Source organism: Pseudopodoces humilis, chromosome 33, assembly GCF_049639895.1.
Source record: "Pseudopodoces humilis isolate 2021_Gansu_Grassland_sample_001 chromosome 33, ASM4963989v1, whole genome shotgun sequence".
Taxonomy (NCBI): Eukaryota; Metazoa; Chordata; class Aves; order Passeriformes; family Paridae; genus Pseudopodoces; species Pseudopodoces humilis.
Window position 1 is genome coordinate 652,448 of NC_142232.1, and position 17,781 is coordinate 670,228.

At 53.3% G+C, this 17,781-nt stretch overlaps 1 protein-coding gene and 1 pseudogene across 1 annotated transcript in view; one reads left to right on the forward strand and one right to left on the reverse strand.

The window, feature by feature from the left end:
• LOC148182306 (uncharacterized) overlaps positions 1 to 17,781 on the reverse strand; it is a 702,689-nt pseudogene that overhangs the window by 553,246 nt on the left and 131,662 nt on the right.
• Positions 14,495 to 17,781, forward strand: part of LOC102100760 (uncharacterized) — a 16,569-nt gene continuing 13,282 nt past the window's right edge. The window contains exon 1 of the mRNA XM_088068945.1: positions 14,495 to 15,073. Within this exon, the coding sequence (XP_087925071.1) occupies positions 14,509 to 15,073 (565 nt within the window). The 5' untranslated portion in view covers positions 14,495 to 14,508. The remainder of the gene's footprint in view (positions 15,074 to 17,781) is intronic.

Below are 17,781 nucleotides of genomic sequence, written 5' to 3' on the forward strand. Positions count from 1 at the left end.
CTCTTCCTCACACTTCTCTTCCTCCTACTATTTCTCCTCCAGCACAATCCAACCTTGTCCTCCCACGTTAATCCTTTGAACATTCTGGTCTTCAACCCTGCTTCTCCTTCCCTTCTCCTCCTGCCCTCAGACCCAGCACCCACTGCCGCCTCCCTCTTCCCCCCCAGTCCCACAGCATCCCACCGCAGGGGCACGGATGGAGCTGGGCCAGCTCGGCCTGGGGCAGCGCTGGGCTCTCGGCCGCTTCCGCCCGCACTCGCTCCCCACTGCAGCCGCTCCCGCCACCACAGCGCGGGGGGGCCCGGCCTTGGCGCTCCCCCCTCCCACCTCCCCAAATTCCCCTCAAGGGGGGCGCCAAGGCCCGGGGGGGAGGGGCGCAGCTGGGCTCCAGCTGGGCAACGCTGGCAGCTGCGGCTCTGCCTGGACACTGATGAGTCATCAGCGCCGCGCGCTCTGATTGGCTCAGCCCTGCCTGAGCCCTGCGCCTGCACCAAGGGGGGAGGGACACCCTGCTCCAGGGGGGATGGCCCCAAAACGGGGGAACCCCAGCAAAGGAAGAACAACAAAGGCTCTTTACAAACTGATCCCGTGAGCCTCACTGCACATAGGGCCAGGGACGAGGACATAAGGAAGTGACAGGAGGAGCCATCAGCTCCAGAAAATGTTATTAATTGATGACACAGACTCCTGCTCAGCCAAGGTCCTGCTAAATTCATCAACTTCCAGAAGAACAACAAAGACTTAACACAGCCATCAATATCCTTAGCTATACAAAAGTGGGGTGCCTATTAAGGGGGTATGTAGGAGGTGCATTGGGAAGTCTGTACCTCTCCAGGACTTCAGTCAATGGGGAAAGAGAGAGGGAGATGAGACCAAGAAAATTTGGATGAAAAAGACTCCGTGTCCTCCAACAATTGAAGAGACCCCACGGGAAATGTCCCATGGCCTCATCCCCTTTCTTATGAATGAAATTACTCTGACAGGACTCCTCTGTCTTCCTTGTGGACAGAAACCTCTGGGGATGTCAATTTTTCCACACACCTTGGGGCTCCTCCGCAATTCCTTCCACGGTCAGGGCCGGCGGGCAGTGAGTGCAGCTGAAGGTGCCTCACCCAGTTTGGGGGATCGGCTCCCTCGGCTGGCGGCGGCAACGGGGATTGATTGGGTACCCGAGAGTGAGCAGGAGACAGACGAGTGACGGCTCAGGGGGGCTCTCAAGAGTCGGCAGGGAGAGAGCACTGAAAATCTCAGCAGTGACTACAGTGGCATCTTCGGGGAGTAAACATGGCAGGGCACCCAGGGAGGGGACAAAAGGGAAAGCCAGAATGGGGTCCCAGCAAAGGGATGAGGATCCCAGAATATCTCTCAAGGGTCCCTTGGGAGCATGTGGAGGCCGTTTGCACATTCTCCCAGAGGGAATTAAGGACATGGACACCCAGGGGGGCAATAAGGGAAGTCCAGAAGGGATTTAGACAACAGGGGATGGATGGTGTTGGTGTGCTGGGAAGGGATTGGCTGAAGGGGAGTGTGCAGGAATGTGCTTAAGGCAAGAAGCAGCAGGGGAAGTCCATGTGGTAAGAAAAAAAATGATAGGAAAGAGGAAAAAGAGAAAAGAACTGAGGATTGGGATGTTTTTCAGAAGGGTCTTATCCTCAGAATTTGCCAGCTGACTCAGATCCTTTGTATCCCAGTTTTCCAGGACAGGAAAAGAAGGAGGTCAGGATTTCAGGGGGTTTCTCTGAGCTGGGAGCGGCAGGAGCGGGCGCAGAGCTGCGGCACCGGGAGCACGGGCTGGGGGCCTGTGGGGAGCTGTGGGGCCGGGCCGGGGCTGTGGGGCAGCCGGGGCCCAGCGCCGGGCGCTGCCTGAGCCCAGCACCCCCCGGGCAGGGCCGGCAGTGGCCCCCGGCCCCCAGGAGGCTGCGGGACGCCCCGGCCGCTGCCCGGCCCCGTGGAGCTGCCGGCCCTGCCCGCCGGGGGAGCCGCCTTTGGACACTGCGGCAGGACAGGGACCGGCTCTGGGATACGGGCTGGGGAGGGGAGCCTCAGCACAGCGAGCACGAGGAAGGAACAGCTCAGAAATGGGGATTAGACCTGAAAGGATCAAGATCAAATATCTGGCAGAGCCGAGGCTGAAGTGAACCCAGAAGTATGGGCAGCAACAGGGAAATTGGCAAAATTAGATATGGAGCCTCTCCAAATTTCCCTGAAGCAACCAGGACAAGAGGTGTCCAAAAGCAATCCCCTGTTCCAAGGGAGGGAAGGAAGGGCTCACAGCCTGTCTGTGAGTCCTGCTCAAGGCACGGCTTGGGGAGCCAGGGATGGAAGCACCGGCCTGACTGGGGCAAGCCTTGCAGGAAATATCAAAGGAATTGACCTCACCCCCAGGGACTGGCTTAATGCAGGATGTGGATGACTTGATCCAGTCAGGAGGACAAGGAGAAGAGGTAGAGGAAGCCTCTGTGAAATGGCTTCATTTTCAGGCAAAAAAGTAGCTTTGAGTATCTGAAAAAAAAGGAAGAGCAAAAGGTAGAGAAAATGGTTAAATAGTTTGAGACCTATTTTGACTGAAGGCTTGTGGTGTATTGAGTCTGAGAGGGCCCAGGGAAACTCAGACATAACATTGCCCAGGACTAAAATGGAGCTGGAATTATTCTTAGAATTACCGGGGAATTGCGGGAGATGGATTGAGGATTCTCTCTTCTAGCCAGAACATTCTGTGAATTTTTTACTCCCAGATAGTCTCAATGTTACGGGGTGGATATAAGAAAGAGAACAAAACTTAACAAAATGAAAAAAATAAAATGATTGATGCCCCAGCCATGGCTCTTCCAGACTCAGAAATCTGAATTGGAAGGGAATATTAAACAGGCCACCCCTGAGCCTGCACTGAAGGCAACGCAGCAGCAGCCAGGGCTCCCCAGCGGGGGAAGCCCCTGGGCCTGCCCACAGATCCTCTGCTCAAATCCTCGGCCTGGGCACCCTCCTTTGCCATCTCCAGCCACTGCGGGACAATCCTTGCTCTCACTCTTGCAGCTTCAGGCCTTTCTGTGCCTGCCCTCGCCACAGCTGCTGGGGAAGGCACCGGGACAATTCCACTCTGCCTCTCAATTCCACTCACACTCTGCCCTGCCTGGGATTAGCTGCTGGCAAGATAGACCAACTTTAAAATGGCTTCAAATCTTATTTCTCTGCTCACACTAGGTTTGCCTTTGCCTTGGGGAAAGGAATTTTAAAGGGTTTTTTTAAGGGATTTTCCAGCACTCAGCAGAGATGAAATTAACATCTCAACAGACTGGGAATAGCCCAAAAGATTCTCCCCAAGATAACGACCATCAACATGTGCATGAAATTATTCCAGGTGCACATTCTGGCCAGAATCAAGTAATGCCTTATTTCTCTAAAGACATTGTTGAAGAGTTTTTGCTTTTCACAGTTTCAGTGAAAGGATTACAACATTAGAATAATTTTTCATAATAATTTTACTTCTATATTGTAGGTTCTGTTTGGGACAAGGTTGTGAGAATCACTTTTTAGTTTTAGGAGAAGAAAAAGGAAATACTTGATTGCTTTGTAATTTCTCTTTATGTTTGTGTGTGGCTCATAGTGATGGCAAAATGATGGTATGAGTTTTTTGATGTTCACATTTAAGATGTATTTTGAAAAACTAGAAGAGCTTTAAAGGTGACCCTTTAACTCGTAAACCATTAAGAGAATATTTTTTGTCAAAAAAAGAAAAGGACCAAAGAAGTCACGAGCAGGGAAGTGGGGAGAACACTTGAATCACCCACAGCTGCCCAGGAAGAGAAGCTTTGCTACCACAAGTTCAGGCAAATCAGTTGGGAATTCCAAGTATGTGATGATTTAATGAGAGAAAAGCTGACAATTGATGCAGCCCTGGCTGGAGTGAAACAGAAATTAAAAATTAGGAAATAAACACAAAGAAATGCTTGAGTAAAAGGGGGGTTTGACAAAAACCATACCCTGACACTCTGATCCACAAGAACAAGAAGAGAGTCAGACTGCAAGATAAGATAAGGAGCCAGAATACACAAACAAGATGCAAAGACAATGGCACCACAAGATAAAGGAGATTCTTCAGAACCTAAGCCTGAAAGAACGGATTTAAAGTTCCAAATGTGGCCAAAGGACTGAAAGGGGCATGGAGTTAATTGTAATATGAAGTGAGGACAAGCAGAGTTAAAAAATTAATATGTATTAGGCGTATCTTGTAAACCTAGTCTGTAAAAGATAAAAAGAGAAAACCAAATCAAAAAGGTGTGCATGCTTTTCAGAGGAGATATCCCACATGTACCTCAGCGCTGAATAAATTCATACTTACTCTTATAACTACTCTGCGAGTTATAGAGTTCTTTTTATTTCGCATATCAGGAGGGGGCACCCAAAAATGGGGAAAAGATGAACGACCACCAGAACAAATCCTGCAACACCATGGACCAGACCCTGGGAACCCTGATGAATTCATATCAGGTACCAGAGAAACCATTTCTCATTTCAATGGGATAATTAGATTACAGGATGTCATTGAAATAATAACCAACCAGACAGCTCCAGCTCCTGACCTTCCTCCCAACCAATCCACTCAGATGAGGAACACAACATTTCACCGTGGGATGGCATCAGATTATCTTTTAGCAGAAAATCGAGGCAAAATTTGTGCAAAAGTTAAGCAACTCAAACTACTCTTGGCAAATGGATGGCAACGGAAAAGTAGTAAAACAGATAACAAAGGAAATAGCAAAGCAGCTCATGTACTTGTTCAAACGTGGAAAGGATGGGAATGGGACACAGTTTTGTGGTTCCCTCACAGACCACGGGTTAAACAAATGCTGTTTCTCCTCTCATGTGCTACAGCAACTCTCATCTTTTTACCATGCACCACACCTTGCTGAGTGCAGCTCATTCAGCAGCTGAGCCAGGGGATGCAGGTGGCAGCCAGGGCTCCTGAGCCACAAACGGCTACAAAAGGACAGAGAATGAGGGCACTGACAGCAATCCCAAAACCAAAGAAGAACCAGGAAGAATAAACAGAGGCAATGAGTGAATCTGCTTGGAGACAGGGCCAGGGACTTGTACATAAGGAAGCAATGGGAGAAATCACCAGTTTCAGAAAATGTTACTAATTCACAAGGACTGCTGCTCAGACTAAATGTCGATATATTCCTGAACTTCCAGAAGAACAAACACTTCACAGAGCCAGGAATATCGGATGTTATACAAAAAGGACATGCAGCAGGCGGATCGGGAACCTTCCAAGCACCTCCGCCAGTGTTGGGCAAAGGGACAGGGACATGCGGCCGGGAGAATCAGGACAAAAACGAGGCCGCGTCCTCCAACACCTGGAGAGAGCGCATGGCAAATGCCCCATGGCCTCTCCCTTTGGGCAGCAATAAAGTCACTCGCACACCACTCCTCTGCCTCCTTTGGCCACACAAACCTCTGGCGCCGGGAATTTTCCCGCCCAGCCCCGGGCACAGCGCAGCCACCTCCGGCCTCCCGACACGAAGCGGGACGAGCCAGCGCTGCTCCGCCACCGCCTCCTGCCGAGGCCCCAGCGGCAAGGAGACCGCGGGCAGCCGCTCCCGCAGCGCCCTCAGCCCAGGGCCAACACGGGCCGGCCACGGCACAAGCCACCCGCCACAGCCCCCTGCCGCCCCCTCCCGGGCCCGCAGCGAGCCCCGAGCCCCCGCAGAACCGAGCGCGGCTCCCACCTGCGATGGCCGGGGCCGCCTCCGAGCTCCGCCGCCGCCTCACCGGGCTCCGGCCGCTGCTGCCGCCGCTGCCGGGCCCGCACAGACGCTCCGGCAATGGCGGCTCTCCCAAGCCACGGCCGCCCTGGGGGCGCCAGCGGGGCCGGGCTTGTCCCCGCTCTGCCCAATCAGCGCGCGCCAGAACCACGAGTGACGGCAGAAGCAGCCAATCGCAGCCAGCGGCGGGCTCTGCACACGGCACAGCCCCGCCCCGCGCTCTCAGGGCCCGCCCCGGGCTGCGTGAGGGGAAAGGCGGGGATGAGGAACAGCCCTGGAACGGGCCCGGCCCGAGCCGCCATTGAGCTCCCAACACAAACAAAGTTCTCCGCACCTCCCGGCCCGCCTTGCCCAGCCCTGGCTGCTGGGTGGCTCCGGCTCGGCGGGAAGCCCTGGAGCCTCACTTCTCCCACGTTCAATTAGGACCATGAGTGCATTGCTTTGATTTCCCCCAAAAGGGGAAAACCGCCCCAAACCCGGTGGATGAGTGTGGAAAGAGGAAGACTTCTGGCTGTAAACTCCAAAAACTCAGAGCACAATCATGAGAAGGAAAGGAAGACTTCTAAAACCAGCTTCCCCTCATGTGTCCCTCCTTCCAGCTGTCAGGAAAATTAATCCAGAAACACCAAGAGACAGAGGAGCCCTTTTACTTTAGTCATATAGAGGAAAAGGCCATGGGGAATTCCCCTGGGGTCTCTCAAATTCTTGGAGGTCAAGGCCTCTTTTTTATCCCAGTTTCCCAGCTCCATCTCCCTCACTTTCCCCTTTGCCTGAGGTACTTGAGAGGTACAGATTTCCCAGAACGCCTGATAACTAAGATTCCCCTACAGTGTATAACCCTGCGTCTTCATTTTTAATTCTTATGGAATTTATGGTGTTTCCCCATTGCCTCCTTCATCTTTCAATATCCAGTATCATTTACCAGCAAACTTAGAGTTTGTTTGTAAAGGCAAATATCGTTTTCCATTCATCAATCAGTGGAATCCATCCCATTGTTTGTTTTCTCGCTCAGTGCTGGTTTCATCTGTCAGCAGAGCCCCAGCTGGTTTGTAAAGACAAACAAATCCGTCATTCCCGTCCCCGGTGAGCTGCGGGATGCGGGGCCCGATGCTCCCGGCGCGAAGGGGCTGCAGATCCAGAGAGCGATGGACGCACGTGGGGCCTCCTCTGCTGCTCCTCTTGCAGTTCCTGCTCCTCCTCTACCCCTCCTCTTCCTCCCGCTCCTCCTCCTTCCCCTCCTTCCCCTCCTCCTCCATCTCTCGGCTGCTGGCGAGGAGCTCTGGGGTGAGCGGAGCGGGGCCGGGAGGCGGTGAGAAAGGGCTGGGAGAGGGGGATGAGGGGAGCTGGGACAGGGGGAGAGGGGTTCTCAAGGAGGGGCTGCCAGTTAAGCCCAGGAGCCCCAAATCCCCTCGGTGTCCTGCCAGCCCCTGCCGGCGCTGTGGGGGCCGGGCCGTGCCCCAGTGCCGGCTCAGGGGGTGCTCCAGGCTGACGTGCTCCACCTGGCAGCTGGAGCTGAGCCCGCATTGCCGGGGGCGGTTTCCAGCAGCACCAGGAGCTGCTGGCTCCAGTCCCCGCTGGGGAGCACGGCAGTGGCCAGCACGTGGCCCGAGAGCTGCTGCTGGCCCTGGGAGCAGCTCAGCTGGATGTGGGCAGGGGAGAAATCCATCAGGGAGCAGAGCAGGCGGCCGGGGCCGGGCTGGGAGCTGGAGGGCAGCAGCGAGATGGACACGCTGGGATGGGCAGGGGGCTTGGGGACCCCCCAATGCGGATCTTCCTCCCCACAAGCCGCAGGGAATCGCTCCAGGGATCGAGTGCTGCGGGACAGGGAACCACGTTTCTTTCATCCCAAGCCCACCTTTCCCTCTCCTCTCTCCACCTTTCTCATCGTTCCCCCAGTCCATTGACCCCTCTCAATGCAATTTGGGTTTCCCAGCACCCTCCCCCACGCTTTGGGGTTCCAGCCCTCTCTTTTTCCCACTCTTGCCCCTTCCCAATCGTCCCTCCAATCTCCAACCCCTTCCCCCATGCTTGGATTTGGGGGTTCCAGGCTCCTCCTGCTCAGTCTGGGGGTCCCATCCCCCCTTTAAATCAATTTGGGAAGACCCTAGCAGATTTTTTTCTGGGAGGAATCCCTGAGTTACAGGATTTTTGGTGTGTAGGTTTCAAGAGGAACAGCTCTGTCTGGCATTTCTTTAACCCATGGTCTGCCGGGGAAGCACAAAAACGTTTCCCATTCCGATCCTTTCCTCATTTGGACTGGTTCATGAGCTGCTTTCTTGTTTCCTTTGCTATCTGTTCTCATCTATTTGTCAATAGCAGTTTGAGTCATTTACTTTTCCAGAAATTCTGCCTCCTTCTGCTAATAGATAATGTGATCCCATCCCACGGTGAAATGTTGTGTTCCTCATCTGAGTGGATTGGTTGGGAGGAAGGTCAGGAGATGGAGCTGTCTGGTTGGTTATTATTTCAATGACATCCTGTAATCTGATTATCCCATTGAAATGCTAAATGGTTTCTCTGGTATCTGATACGAATTTCTTTGGGTTCCAGGGTCTGGTCCATGGTGTTGCAGGATTTGTTCTGGTGGCCGTTCATCTTTTCCCCATTTTTGGGTGCTCCCTCCAGCCAGGACTGCATCAATTGTCAGCTTTTCTCTCACTAAATCATCACATACTTGGATTCCCAACTGATTTCCCTGAACTTGTGGTAGCAAATAATCCCCAGTGGTCTGGTACACCCTATATAACATAGACAGAGACAGCACATGTTGGAGTGGGAACAGGGATGATTCCCCCCCACTTGTTTTAGTGAAGTTTTCACAACATTCTCCATTTTCTGTTTTCCTTTGCAGCTTAACCAATTTGTGTTGCAGAGTCAGATATCCTCACAATGGGCTCTGCCTTTAGCTGTGCAAATTCCATCTGTGCAAGCAGGCAGAGCTTGGGCTGAGGGGCAGAGGGAATCAGCCCAATTCCTCCTGCAGGCAGGAAGCCCCTGGGCCATTGTGCAGGCTTTGGGCCATCAGTGTTAATTTGCATTTCTAAAGCTCCTCTCCTGGCTGCCTGGAACAAAGCTTCTTTTCCTGGGCAGCTGTGGGTGATTCAAGTGTTCTCCCCAATTCCCTGCTGGTGCCTTCTTTGGTCCTTTTCTTTTTTTTGACAAAAAAATATTCTATTAAAGGTTTATGAGTCAAAAGGGTCATCTTTAAAGCTCTTTTAGTTTTTCAAAATGCAGATTAAATGTGAACATAAGATAACTCATACCATCATTTTGCCATCACTATGAGCCACACACAAACATAAAAAGAAAAATTACAATGCAATTAAGTACTTTCTTTTTCTTCTGCTAGGACTAAAAACTGATTCTCACAACATTGTCCAAAAAATAACTGGCAATATAGAAGTAAAATTTGTATGAAAAATTATTCTAATGGTGTAGTCCTTTCACTGGAACTGTGAAAAGCAAGAACTCTTCAACAATGTCTTTAGAGAAAAAAGGCATTACTTGATTCTGGCCAGAATGTGCAACAGGAATAATTTCATGCACACATAGGCTGGATGTGCAGAGAAAATCATTCCATGGCACATGAGTTTGACTAGATGTTTCCTAAATTTATACACTCTGACTCCATAGAAATCCATTGGTTTAATGTTCATTGGTTTGAAGGTGTGGAGTTGTTAGGATTTGGTTTCCTGTTGCACCCGGATTTCTGTGCCTGTGATGTGAATTAGGTGGGCACTCCTGGATTTCCTGCTCAGCCTTTTCCAGACCAGGTGTCTCCAGCTGTGCCTGGGGCAGTGTCTGGGGTAGATGTTGGTTGATGTTTGCTGCTGGGTGTTGATGTTTTGTTGATGGTCGTTATCTTGGGGAGAATCTTTTGGGCTATTCCCAGTCTGTTGAGATGTTAATTTCATCTCTGCCAAGTGCTGGAACATCCCTTTAAAAAAATCCTTTAAAATTCCTTTCCCCAAGGCAAAGGCAAACCAAGTCCCTTTAGAGAAATAAGATTTGAAGCCATTTTAAAGTTGGTCTATTTTGCCAGCAGCTAATCCCAGGCAGGGCAGAGTGTGAGTGGAATTGAGAGGCAGAGTGGAATTGTCCCGGTGCCTTCCCCAGCAGCTGTGGCGAGGGCAGGCACAGAAAGGCCTGAAGCTGCAAGAGTGAGAGCAAGGATTGTCCCGCAGTGGCTGGAGATGGCAAAGGAGGGTGCCCAGGCCGAGGATTTGAGCAGAGGATCTGTGGGCAGGCCCAGGGGCTTCCCCCGCTGGGGAGCCCTGGCTGCTGCTGCGTTGCCTTCAGTGCAGGCTCAGGGGTGGCCTGTTTAATATTCCCTTCCAGTTCAAATTTCTGAGTCTGGAAGAGCCATGGCTGGGGCATCAATCATTTTAATTTTTCATTTTGTTAAGTTTTGTCCTCTTTCTTATGTCCACCCCATAACATTGAGACTATCTGGGGGTAAAAAATTCACAGAATATTCTGGCTAGAAGAGAGAATCCTCAATCCAGCTCCTGCAATTCCCAGTTAATCCTAAGAATTGCTGCAGCTACTATTTAGTCCTGGGAAACATTATTTCTGAGATTCCCTGGACCCTCTCTTGGTCAATACACCACAAACCCTCAGTCAAAATAGGTCCCAAATATTTAATCGTTTTCTCTACCATTTGCTCTTCCTTTTTTTTCAGATACTCAAAGCTGCTTTTTAGCCTGAAAATGAAGCCATTTCACAGAGGCTTCCTCTACCTCTTCTCCTTGTCCTCCTGACTGGAGCAAGTCACCAACATCCTGCATTAAGCCAGTCCCTGGGGGTGAGGTCAATTCCTTTGATATTTCCTGCAAGGCTTGCCCCAATCAGGCCGGTGCTTCCGTGCATCCCTGCAGAAGGACCGTCCATGTCTTGAGCATTTTCCCTTCTACCTCTTGTTGCCAGCCCAAGGCAGAATTGTGTTTGCATCCTCTGGAAGTGGGCAGATCCCCAGAAAGCATCTTTTGCATCAAGTTCTGAATGGCAGCAGTGTGAGGAGGGCACCTGGTTGAGGATGGTGTAAGGATCTGAGCCTGTGGGGTGCCTCGGTTTCATCATCTCATTTCTTCTTCTTGGGTCCTGCAGCATTCTGTGGATTCCATTGGATTTCTTGTTTGGCAGGATAGGAGCATTCTAGGGAGCCATCCCTGGCTCCCAAAGCCGTGCCTTGAGCAGGACTCACAGACAGGCTGTGAGCCCTTCCTTCCCTCCCTTGGAACAGGGGATTGCTTTTCGACACCTCTTGTCCTGGTTGCTTCAGGGAAATTTGGAGAGGCTCCATATCTAATTTTGCCCATTTCCCTGGGGCTGCCCACACTTGTGGGTTCACTTCAGCCTAGGCTCTGCCAGACATTTGACACAGAGGTACAACAGAACCAGCCTCTGTATCACCTTTTGCAACATTAATTTGCATTCCCAATTTAGCCATCAAATCCCTTCCCAGTAAATTACAATCACAATTGTGAGCAAATAAAAGCTCCTGCATTTTAAACCCATCCCCCCCATCTGCTAATAGTGGTTGAATAAAACACACCCACTCACCTTTCCCACTTATTGCCTTAATTATTAAAATATTCCATAACAATTTTCCCCCCTTTAAGTGCAAGATTCTGAGTGGATGGAGAGGCCCCTGTGTCCATCAGGAAAGGTCTCCTCTGGATCCAGAGCCACCCTGAATGTTCCCAAGGGCTGCAGTGTGGTGGGTCCCTGGTGGAATGGGAGCTGTGCCACCGCTAAGAATCCGTGTCCATCAAGGGCTGGACTTGCTCGTGCTGAGGGTGCTCCTGTCTGTGCTTGCAGTGTCCTTGTGCCCTGCAGCTGGAAGGCTGATTCCTTGCCAGGGGCTGTTTGGGTGGGCTGTCCCCTGGCCAGGAGGGCAATGCCTGTGCCAGGTGCTTGTGGCCGAGGGTGTCCCCTGGGTGCTGGGGCCCCCTTGGGCCCTGGGCTTGATCCCTCAGGGGCTGTAGGAACTGTGCCATGGCCTTTGCCTTCAGCTTGGCCTTTTGCTCATCCCTTGCTGCATTCAGCTGCTGAGCCTTTGTGAGCAAGTGCTGCAGGGGCTTCTTCTGGCCCTGCTGCAGCCCCCCTCAGTGCCTGGGGGTGCTCATCCTGTGGCAGCTGCTGAGCTTTCTGCAAAATCCTTCCTTTCTCCAGGGACCCACCAGGAAATGCTTAAAAGATCATGTGGATCCTTGCAGGTCTAATCCCCATTTCTGAGCTGTTCCTTCCTCGTGCTCGCTGTGCTGAGGCTCCCCTCCCCAGCCCGTATCCCAGAGCCGGTCCCTGTCCTGCCGCAGTGTCCAAAGGCGGCCCCCCCGGCGGGCAGGGCCGGCAGCTCCACGGGGCCGGGCAGCGGCCGGGGCGTCCCGCAGCCTCCTGGGGGCCGGGGGCCACTGCCGGCCCTGCCCGGGGGGTGCTGGGCTCAGGCAGCGCCCGGCGCTGAGCCCCGGCTGCCCCACAGCCCCGGCCCGGCCCCACAGCTCCCCACAGGCCCCCAGCCCGTGCTCCCGGTGCCGCAGCTCTGCGCCCGCTCCTGCCGCTCCCAGCTCAGAGAAACCCCCTGAAATCCTGACCTCCTTCTTTTCCTGTCCTGGAAAACTGGGATACAAAGGATCTGAGTCAGCTGGCAAATTCTGAGGATAAGACCCTTCTGAAACACATCCCAATCCTCAGTATTTTTCTCTTCCTCTTCCTTTCCATCAACCTTTTTCTTATGCCATAGATTCCTCCTGTTGCTTCTTGCCTTAAGCACATTCCTGCACACTCCCCTTCAGCCAATCCCTTCCCAGCACACCAACACCATCCATCCCCTGTTGTCTAAATCCCTTCTGGACTTCCCTTCTTGCCCCCCTGGGTGTCCATGTCCTTAATTCCCTCTGGGAGAATGTGCAAACGACCTCCACATGCTCCCAAGGGACCCTTGAGAGATATTTTGGGATCCTCATCCCTTTTGCTGGGACCCCATTCTGGCTTTCCCTTTTGTCCCCTCCCTGGGTGCCCTGCCATGTTTACTCCCCGAAGATGCCACTGGAGTCACTGCTGAGATTTTCAGTGCTCTCTCCCTGCCGACTCTTGAGAGCCCCCCTGATCCGTCACTCGTCTGTCTCCTGCTCACTCTCGGGTACCCAATCAATCCCCGGTGCCGCCGCCAGCCGAGGGAGCCGATCCCCCAAACTGGGTGAGGCACCTTCAGCTGCACTCACTGCCCGCCGGCCCGGACGGTGGAAGGAATTGCGGAGGAGCCCCAAGGTGTGTGGAAAAATTGACATCCCCAGAGGTTTCTGTCCACAAGGAAGACAGAGGAGTCCTGTCACAGTAATTTCATTCATAAAAAAGGGTGAGGCCATGGGACATTTCCCATGGGGTCTTTCCAGTTGTTGGCAGACACAGCCTCCTTTTCATCCTAATTTTCTTGGTCACATCTCCCTCTCCCTTTCCCCATTGTCTGAAGTCCTGGAGAGGTACAGACTTCCCAATGCACCTCCTACATACCCCCTTAATATGCACCCCACTTTTGTATAGCTAACGATATTGATGGCTGTGTTAAGTCTTTGTTGTTCTTCTGGAAGTTGATGAATTTAGCAGGACCTTGGCTGAGCAGCAGTCTGTGTCATCAATTAATAACATTTTGTGCAGCTGATGGCTCCTCCTGTCACTTCCTTATGTCCACGTCCCTGGCCCTATGTGCAATGAGGTTGACGGGATCAGTTTGTAAAGAGCCTTTGTTGTTCTTCCTTTGCTGGGGTTCCCCCGTTTTGGGGCCATCCCCCCTGGAGCAGGGTGTCCCCCCTTGGTGCAGGCGCAGGGCTCAGGCAGGGCTGAGCCAATCAGAGCGCGCGGCGCTGATGACTCATCAGTGTCCAGGCAGAGCCGCAGCTGCCAGCGTTGCCCAGCTGGAGCCCAGCTGCGCCCCTCCCCCCCGGGCCTTGGCGCCCCCCTTGAGGGGAATTTGGGGAGGTGGGAGGGGGGAGCGCCAAGGCCGGGCCCCCCCGCGCTGTGGTGGCGGGAGCGGCTGCAGTGGGGAGCGAGTGCGGGCGGAAGCGGCCGAGAGCCCAGCGCTGCCCCAGGCCGAGCTGGCCCAGCTCCATCCGTGCCCCTGCGGTGGGATGCTGTGGGACTGGGGGGGAAGAGGGAGGCGGCAGTGGGTGCTGGGCCTGGGGGCAGGAGGAGAAGGGAAGGAGAAGCAGGGGTGCAGAACAAAATGGTCAATATATGTACCTTGGGTTGTGCAGAAGGAGGAGGAGTGTGAGGTAGAGTAGGTACCCAGGAGGGGGAGGAGGAGTAGGAAGATGAAGCAGCACAAGGTTCCTCCCTGTATCTCCAGCTCCCCCAGCCCCAGGTGCGATGCCCCTCCCCCTCACATGCAGCGGGTGACCAAGGAGGGGGATCCATGATTTTCACTGTGCTGAATCTTGGTGTTTCTCAGCTTTATTGGGCTAAATGTTGGTGCTTTGGGTTTCTTGTGAGGACTGAGCCTTTCTATTCTGGAGGGGATTTTGCCTGAATCTTGTTGTTTGATGAGTTTTTGATCTCTGTCTTGATGTTTGGAGGATGTTTAAGCTGAATTTTAGAGATTTAGAGTGTTTTAGAGATTGTTACAGACACAAGATGCCCAATGACTTCCTGGGATGAACTTGGGCAAGGAGGAACCCCAAGTCCAAGGTGCTCTCCTGTTGTTTTTTTTCCCCTGAACCAGGATTTTATGTTCCCAAAGTGTGTTCAGATGGAAGAGAAGAAAAAGGCCCAGAGATCCCGCACGAGGAGGGGCTGCAAACCCAGTCCAGGGAGCTGCGAGGAGGAAAGATCCCCCCAGTGCCAGGAACACGGCCAGAGATCCAGCCGGAGCTCAGAGCTGGGGGAGAAGCCCCACAAGTGCTTGGAATGTGGGAAGAGTTTCAGGTACGGCTCTAATCTAATCGAGCACCAGGTGACCCACACTGGGGAAAAGCCCTATGAGTGTGGGGAATGTGGGAAGAGCTTCAGCCAGAGCTCCACCCTGAGGAAACACCAGATGACCCACACTGGGGAAAAGCCCTATGAGTGTGGGAAATGTGGGAAGAGCTTCACCAACACATCTAACCTGATGACACACCAGGTGATCCACACGGGGGAACGGCCCTACACCTGCTTGGAATGTGGGAAGAGCTTTGGGTGGAGCTCCACCCTGAGAAATCACCAGCTCATCCACACTGGGGAGAGGCCCTACGAGTGTCCCCAGTGTGGGAAGAGGTTTCAGACCAGCTCCGATGTCCTCAAACATGAGCGGATTCACACAGACGAGAGGCCCTTCCGCTGCCCCGACTGCGGGAAGGGCTTCAACCGCAACGGTAACCTCACCGTCCACAGGCGCATCCACACTGGGGAGAGGCCCTACGAGTGTCCCCAGTGTGGGAAGAGCTTCTCACAGAGATCTAACTTGACCAAACACCAACGGAGGCACCAGTAAGGGAAGCCCTGCGAGTGCCCCGAGTGCGGGAAGAGCTTCGTGCGCTGCTCCAGCTCCATCCCCCATGGGAGGATCGGCGTTGGATGATCCCCAGTGACCCCCGTTGGGCAGAGCCCTGGTGATCCGTGGTCCTGGTGATCCGTGTTGGGAAGACACCTGGCTGGGAGGCTCCACATCTTCCTGGCTCCCTGTGGGCACCTGGATGAAAGCAGGGGAATGAAAATCCAATGGGATACAGAATGACAATAGGAATTGTTGCCTTTAAACCCTCGAGAACCTTTTTCCCTCAGGAGCTGTGTGGGCAGAGAAAAGGGGGTGACACCGGGCTTGGGGGGCCCGAGGGGAGAACACACACCGTGAGGGGGCAGAGGACACGTTTCACGGCATCCCTGAAAGGTTTGCAGGGGTCAGGACCCCAAAACCTCTCACAGACACCCCAAGCCCCTCCAACCACCCTCCCAATCTCCCCCAGCCCACCCAGGACCCTCTGAAACCTCCTTTGGAGTCACTAATTTTAAAAAATAAACAATTTTAGAAAAATTATGCAACTTAGCTAGAGATAGGCCTTACTGAAAGTAGTTAAGAGTTAATGATTAAGTGAGAAGCAGGATTTGAGATAATGAATCTTGGACTTAGGTAAAAAATTACTTGTCATTGTATGTTTGTTCAGCTGTGCTTATAATGAGAAAAGAGGAACTGATAAACGGGTTCAGGAAGATCACAGACCTTACATCTGGAAAACCATTTCAAAGTCACAAGGGAGGAAACTGGAATTGTACCAAATGTCATTTGTAATGTCAACCATTGTAAATGTAGAAAGGTGAGAGTAAGGAAGAGCAGCTTTCCTTCATCTCTTGATGACCCCTACTTGCCAAAACGACCCCCTCCTCAAATTAGGGAGCCAACCATGCAGGTGTAATGACTTTTTAAACTCATTACCGTGAATTACATTTTAATCCAAAGTGGGGAATGGGAAATGTTAGCATTACGCATATGTATTAGTATTAATATGTATTAGTATTTTGGATATTCAAGACTTTTGTAAATAAATAGACACTGGAATCTTTTGTCAACTTGCAGTGTGTATTAAGGGTATGACTCCTGGACTCGCCCAGTGCTGTGATTAAACATCCACTTTGTAACTTTAAACTGTTGGAGAGGTTTTTTGTCCATTAACAAATTGATGTTGATACTGGATCAATATTGCTATTTTGGTAAATCACTGCCAGTCTCTTCCCAGCCTCCCCAGGACCCACCAGAGCCCCTCCTGTTCCTCTCAGGATCCCACAGCCCCTTCCAATTTCCCCCCACTTCCCCAGGACCCCCAAACCCTCTCCCAGTCCCTTCCCAGCCCCACCAGGACTCATCAAAACTTTTCCCAGTCTCTTCCCAGCACAACCAACCTCATCCCAATCCCTGCTTTCCAATTCCCAATCTTTTTCCAGCTTCTCCAGGCTCACTCAAATCCCTCCCAGTGACACCCAGCACCCCCAAACTCCCTCCCAGTGTCCACCAGGACCCCCAGAACCCCATCCCACCCTCCCCAACATCCTTTAATCCCCTTCTCAGCTATTCTTGACCCGCAAAGCCATCTCCCAGTTTAAACCAGTCAATCTCAAACTCCCTCCCAGTTCCTCCCAGCACCCCCCAATCCCCCTCCCAGCCCCCCCAGTGCCTCCCCCGCTGCCCCCGGCGCTGTGGGGGCCGGGCCGTGCCCCAGTGCCGGCTCAGGGGGTGCTCCAGGCTGACGTGCTCCACCTGGCAGCTGGAGCTGAGCCCGCATTGCCGGGGGCGGTTTCCAGCAGCACCAGGAGCTGCTGGCTCCAGTCCCCGCTGGGGAGCACGGCAGTGGCCAGCACGTGGCCCGAGAGCTGCTGCTGGCCCTGGGAGCAGCTCAGCTGGATGTGGGCAGGGGAGAAATCCATCAGGGAGCAGAGCAGGCGGCCGGGGCCGGGCTGGGAGCTCGAGGGCACCAGCGAGATGGACACGCTGGGAGCACTGGGAGAGAGTGCAGAGGAGAGCTGTGGCATTGGGAGGGACTGGGAATGGACTGGGAGGGACTGGGGTGGCACTGAAAAAAATCAGAGCGGATACTGGGACACTGGATGAGGGGGTAGAGGTCTGGGAGTGAAGTGAGAATGAACTAGGAATAGACTGGGGATGGCTAAAAAGGAGTGGGAGGAACTATGGTGGCACTGAGAGGGACAGTGGTGGCACTGGGAGGGACTGGGAATGAAGTGCGCGGCACTGGGAGGCCGAGTCCAGCGCGGGGCTCTCGGCTCTGTGGATCTGCCCGGCAACTGATGAGTCATCAGAGAGACGCGCTCTGATTGGCTGAGGGGCGGAAGATCCACGGAGGGGCGAGATGGACAGGCGGGGTCACTGGGAAAGGCTGGGATGGACTGGGAGAGCCACGGGAGCCATTGGGAGGGACAAGGGGCCCCGGGGATGGGCACAAGGAAGGCTGAGGGCTCTGGGCTGATTCCCAGGGAGGTTTGGAGGGACACGGCCGGGCCCCTCTCTGTGCCCCGCGAGCAGCGGCCCGGACAG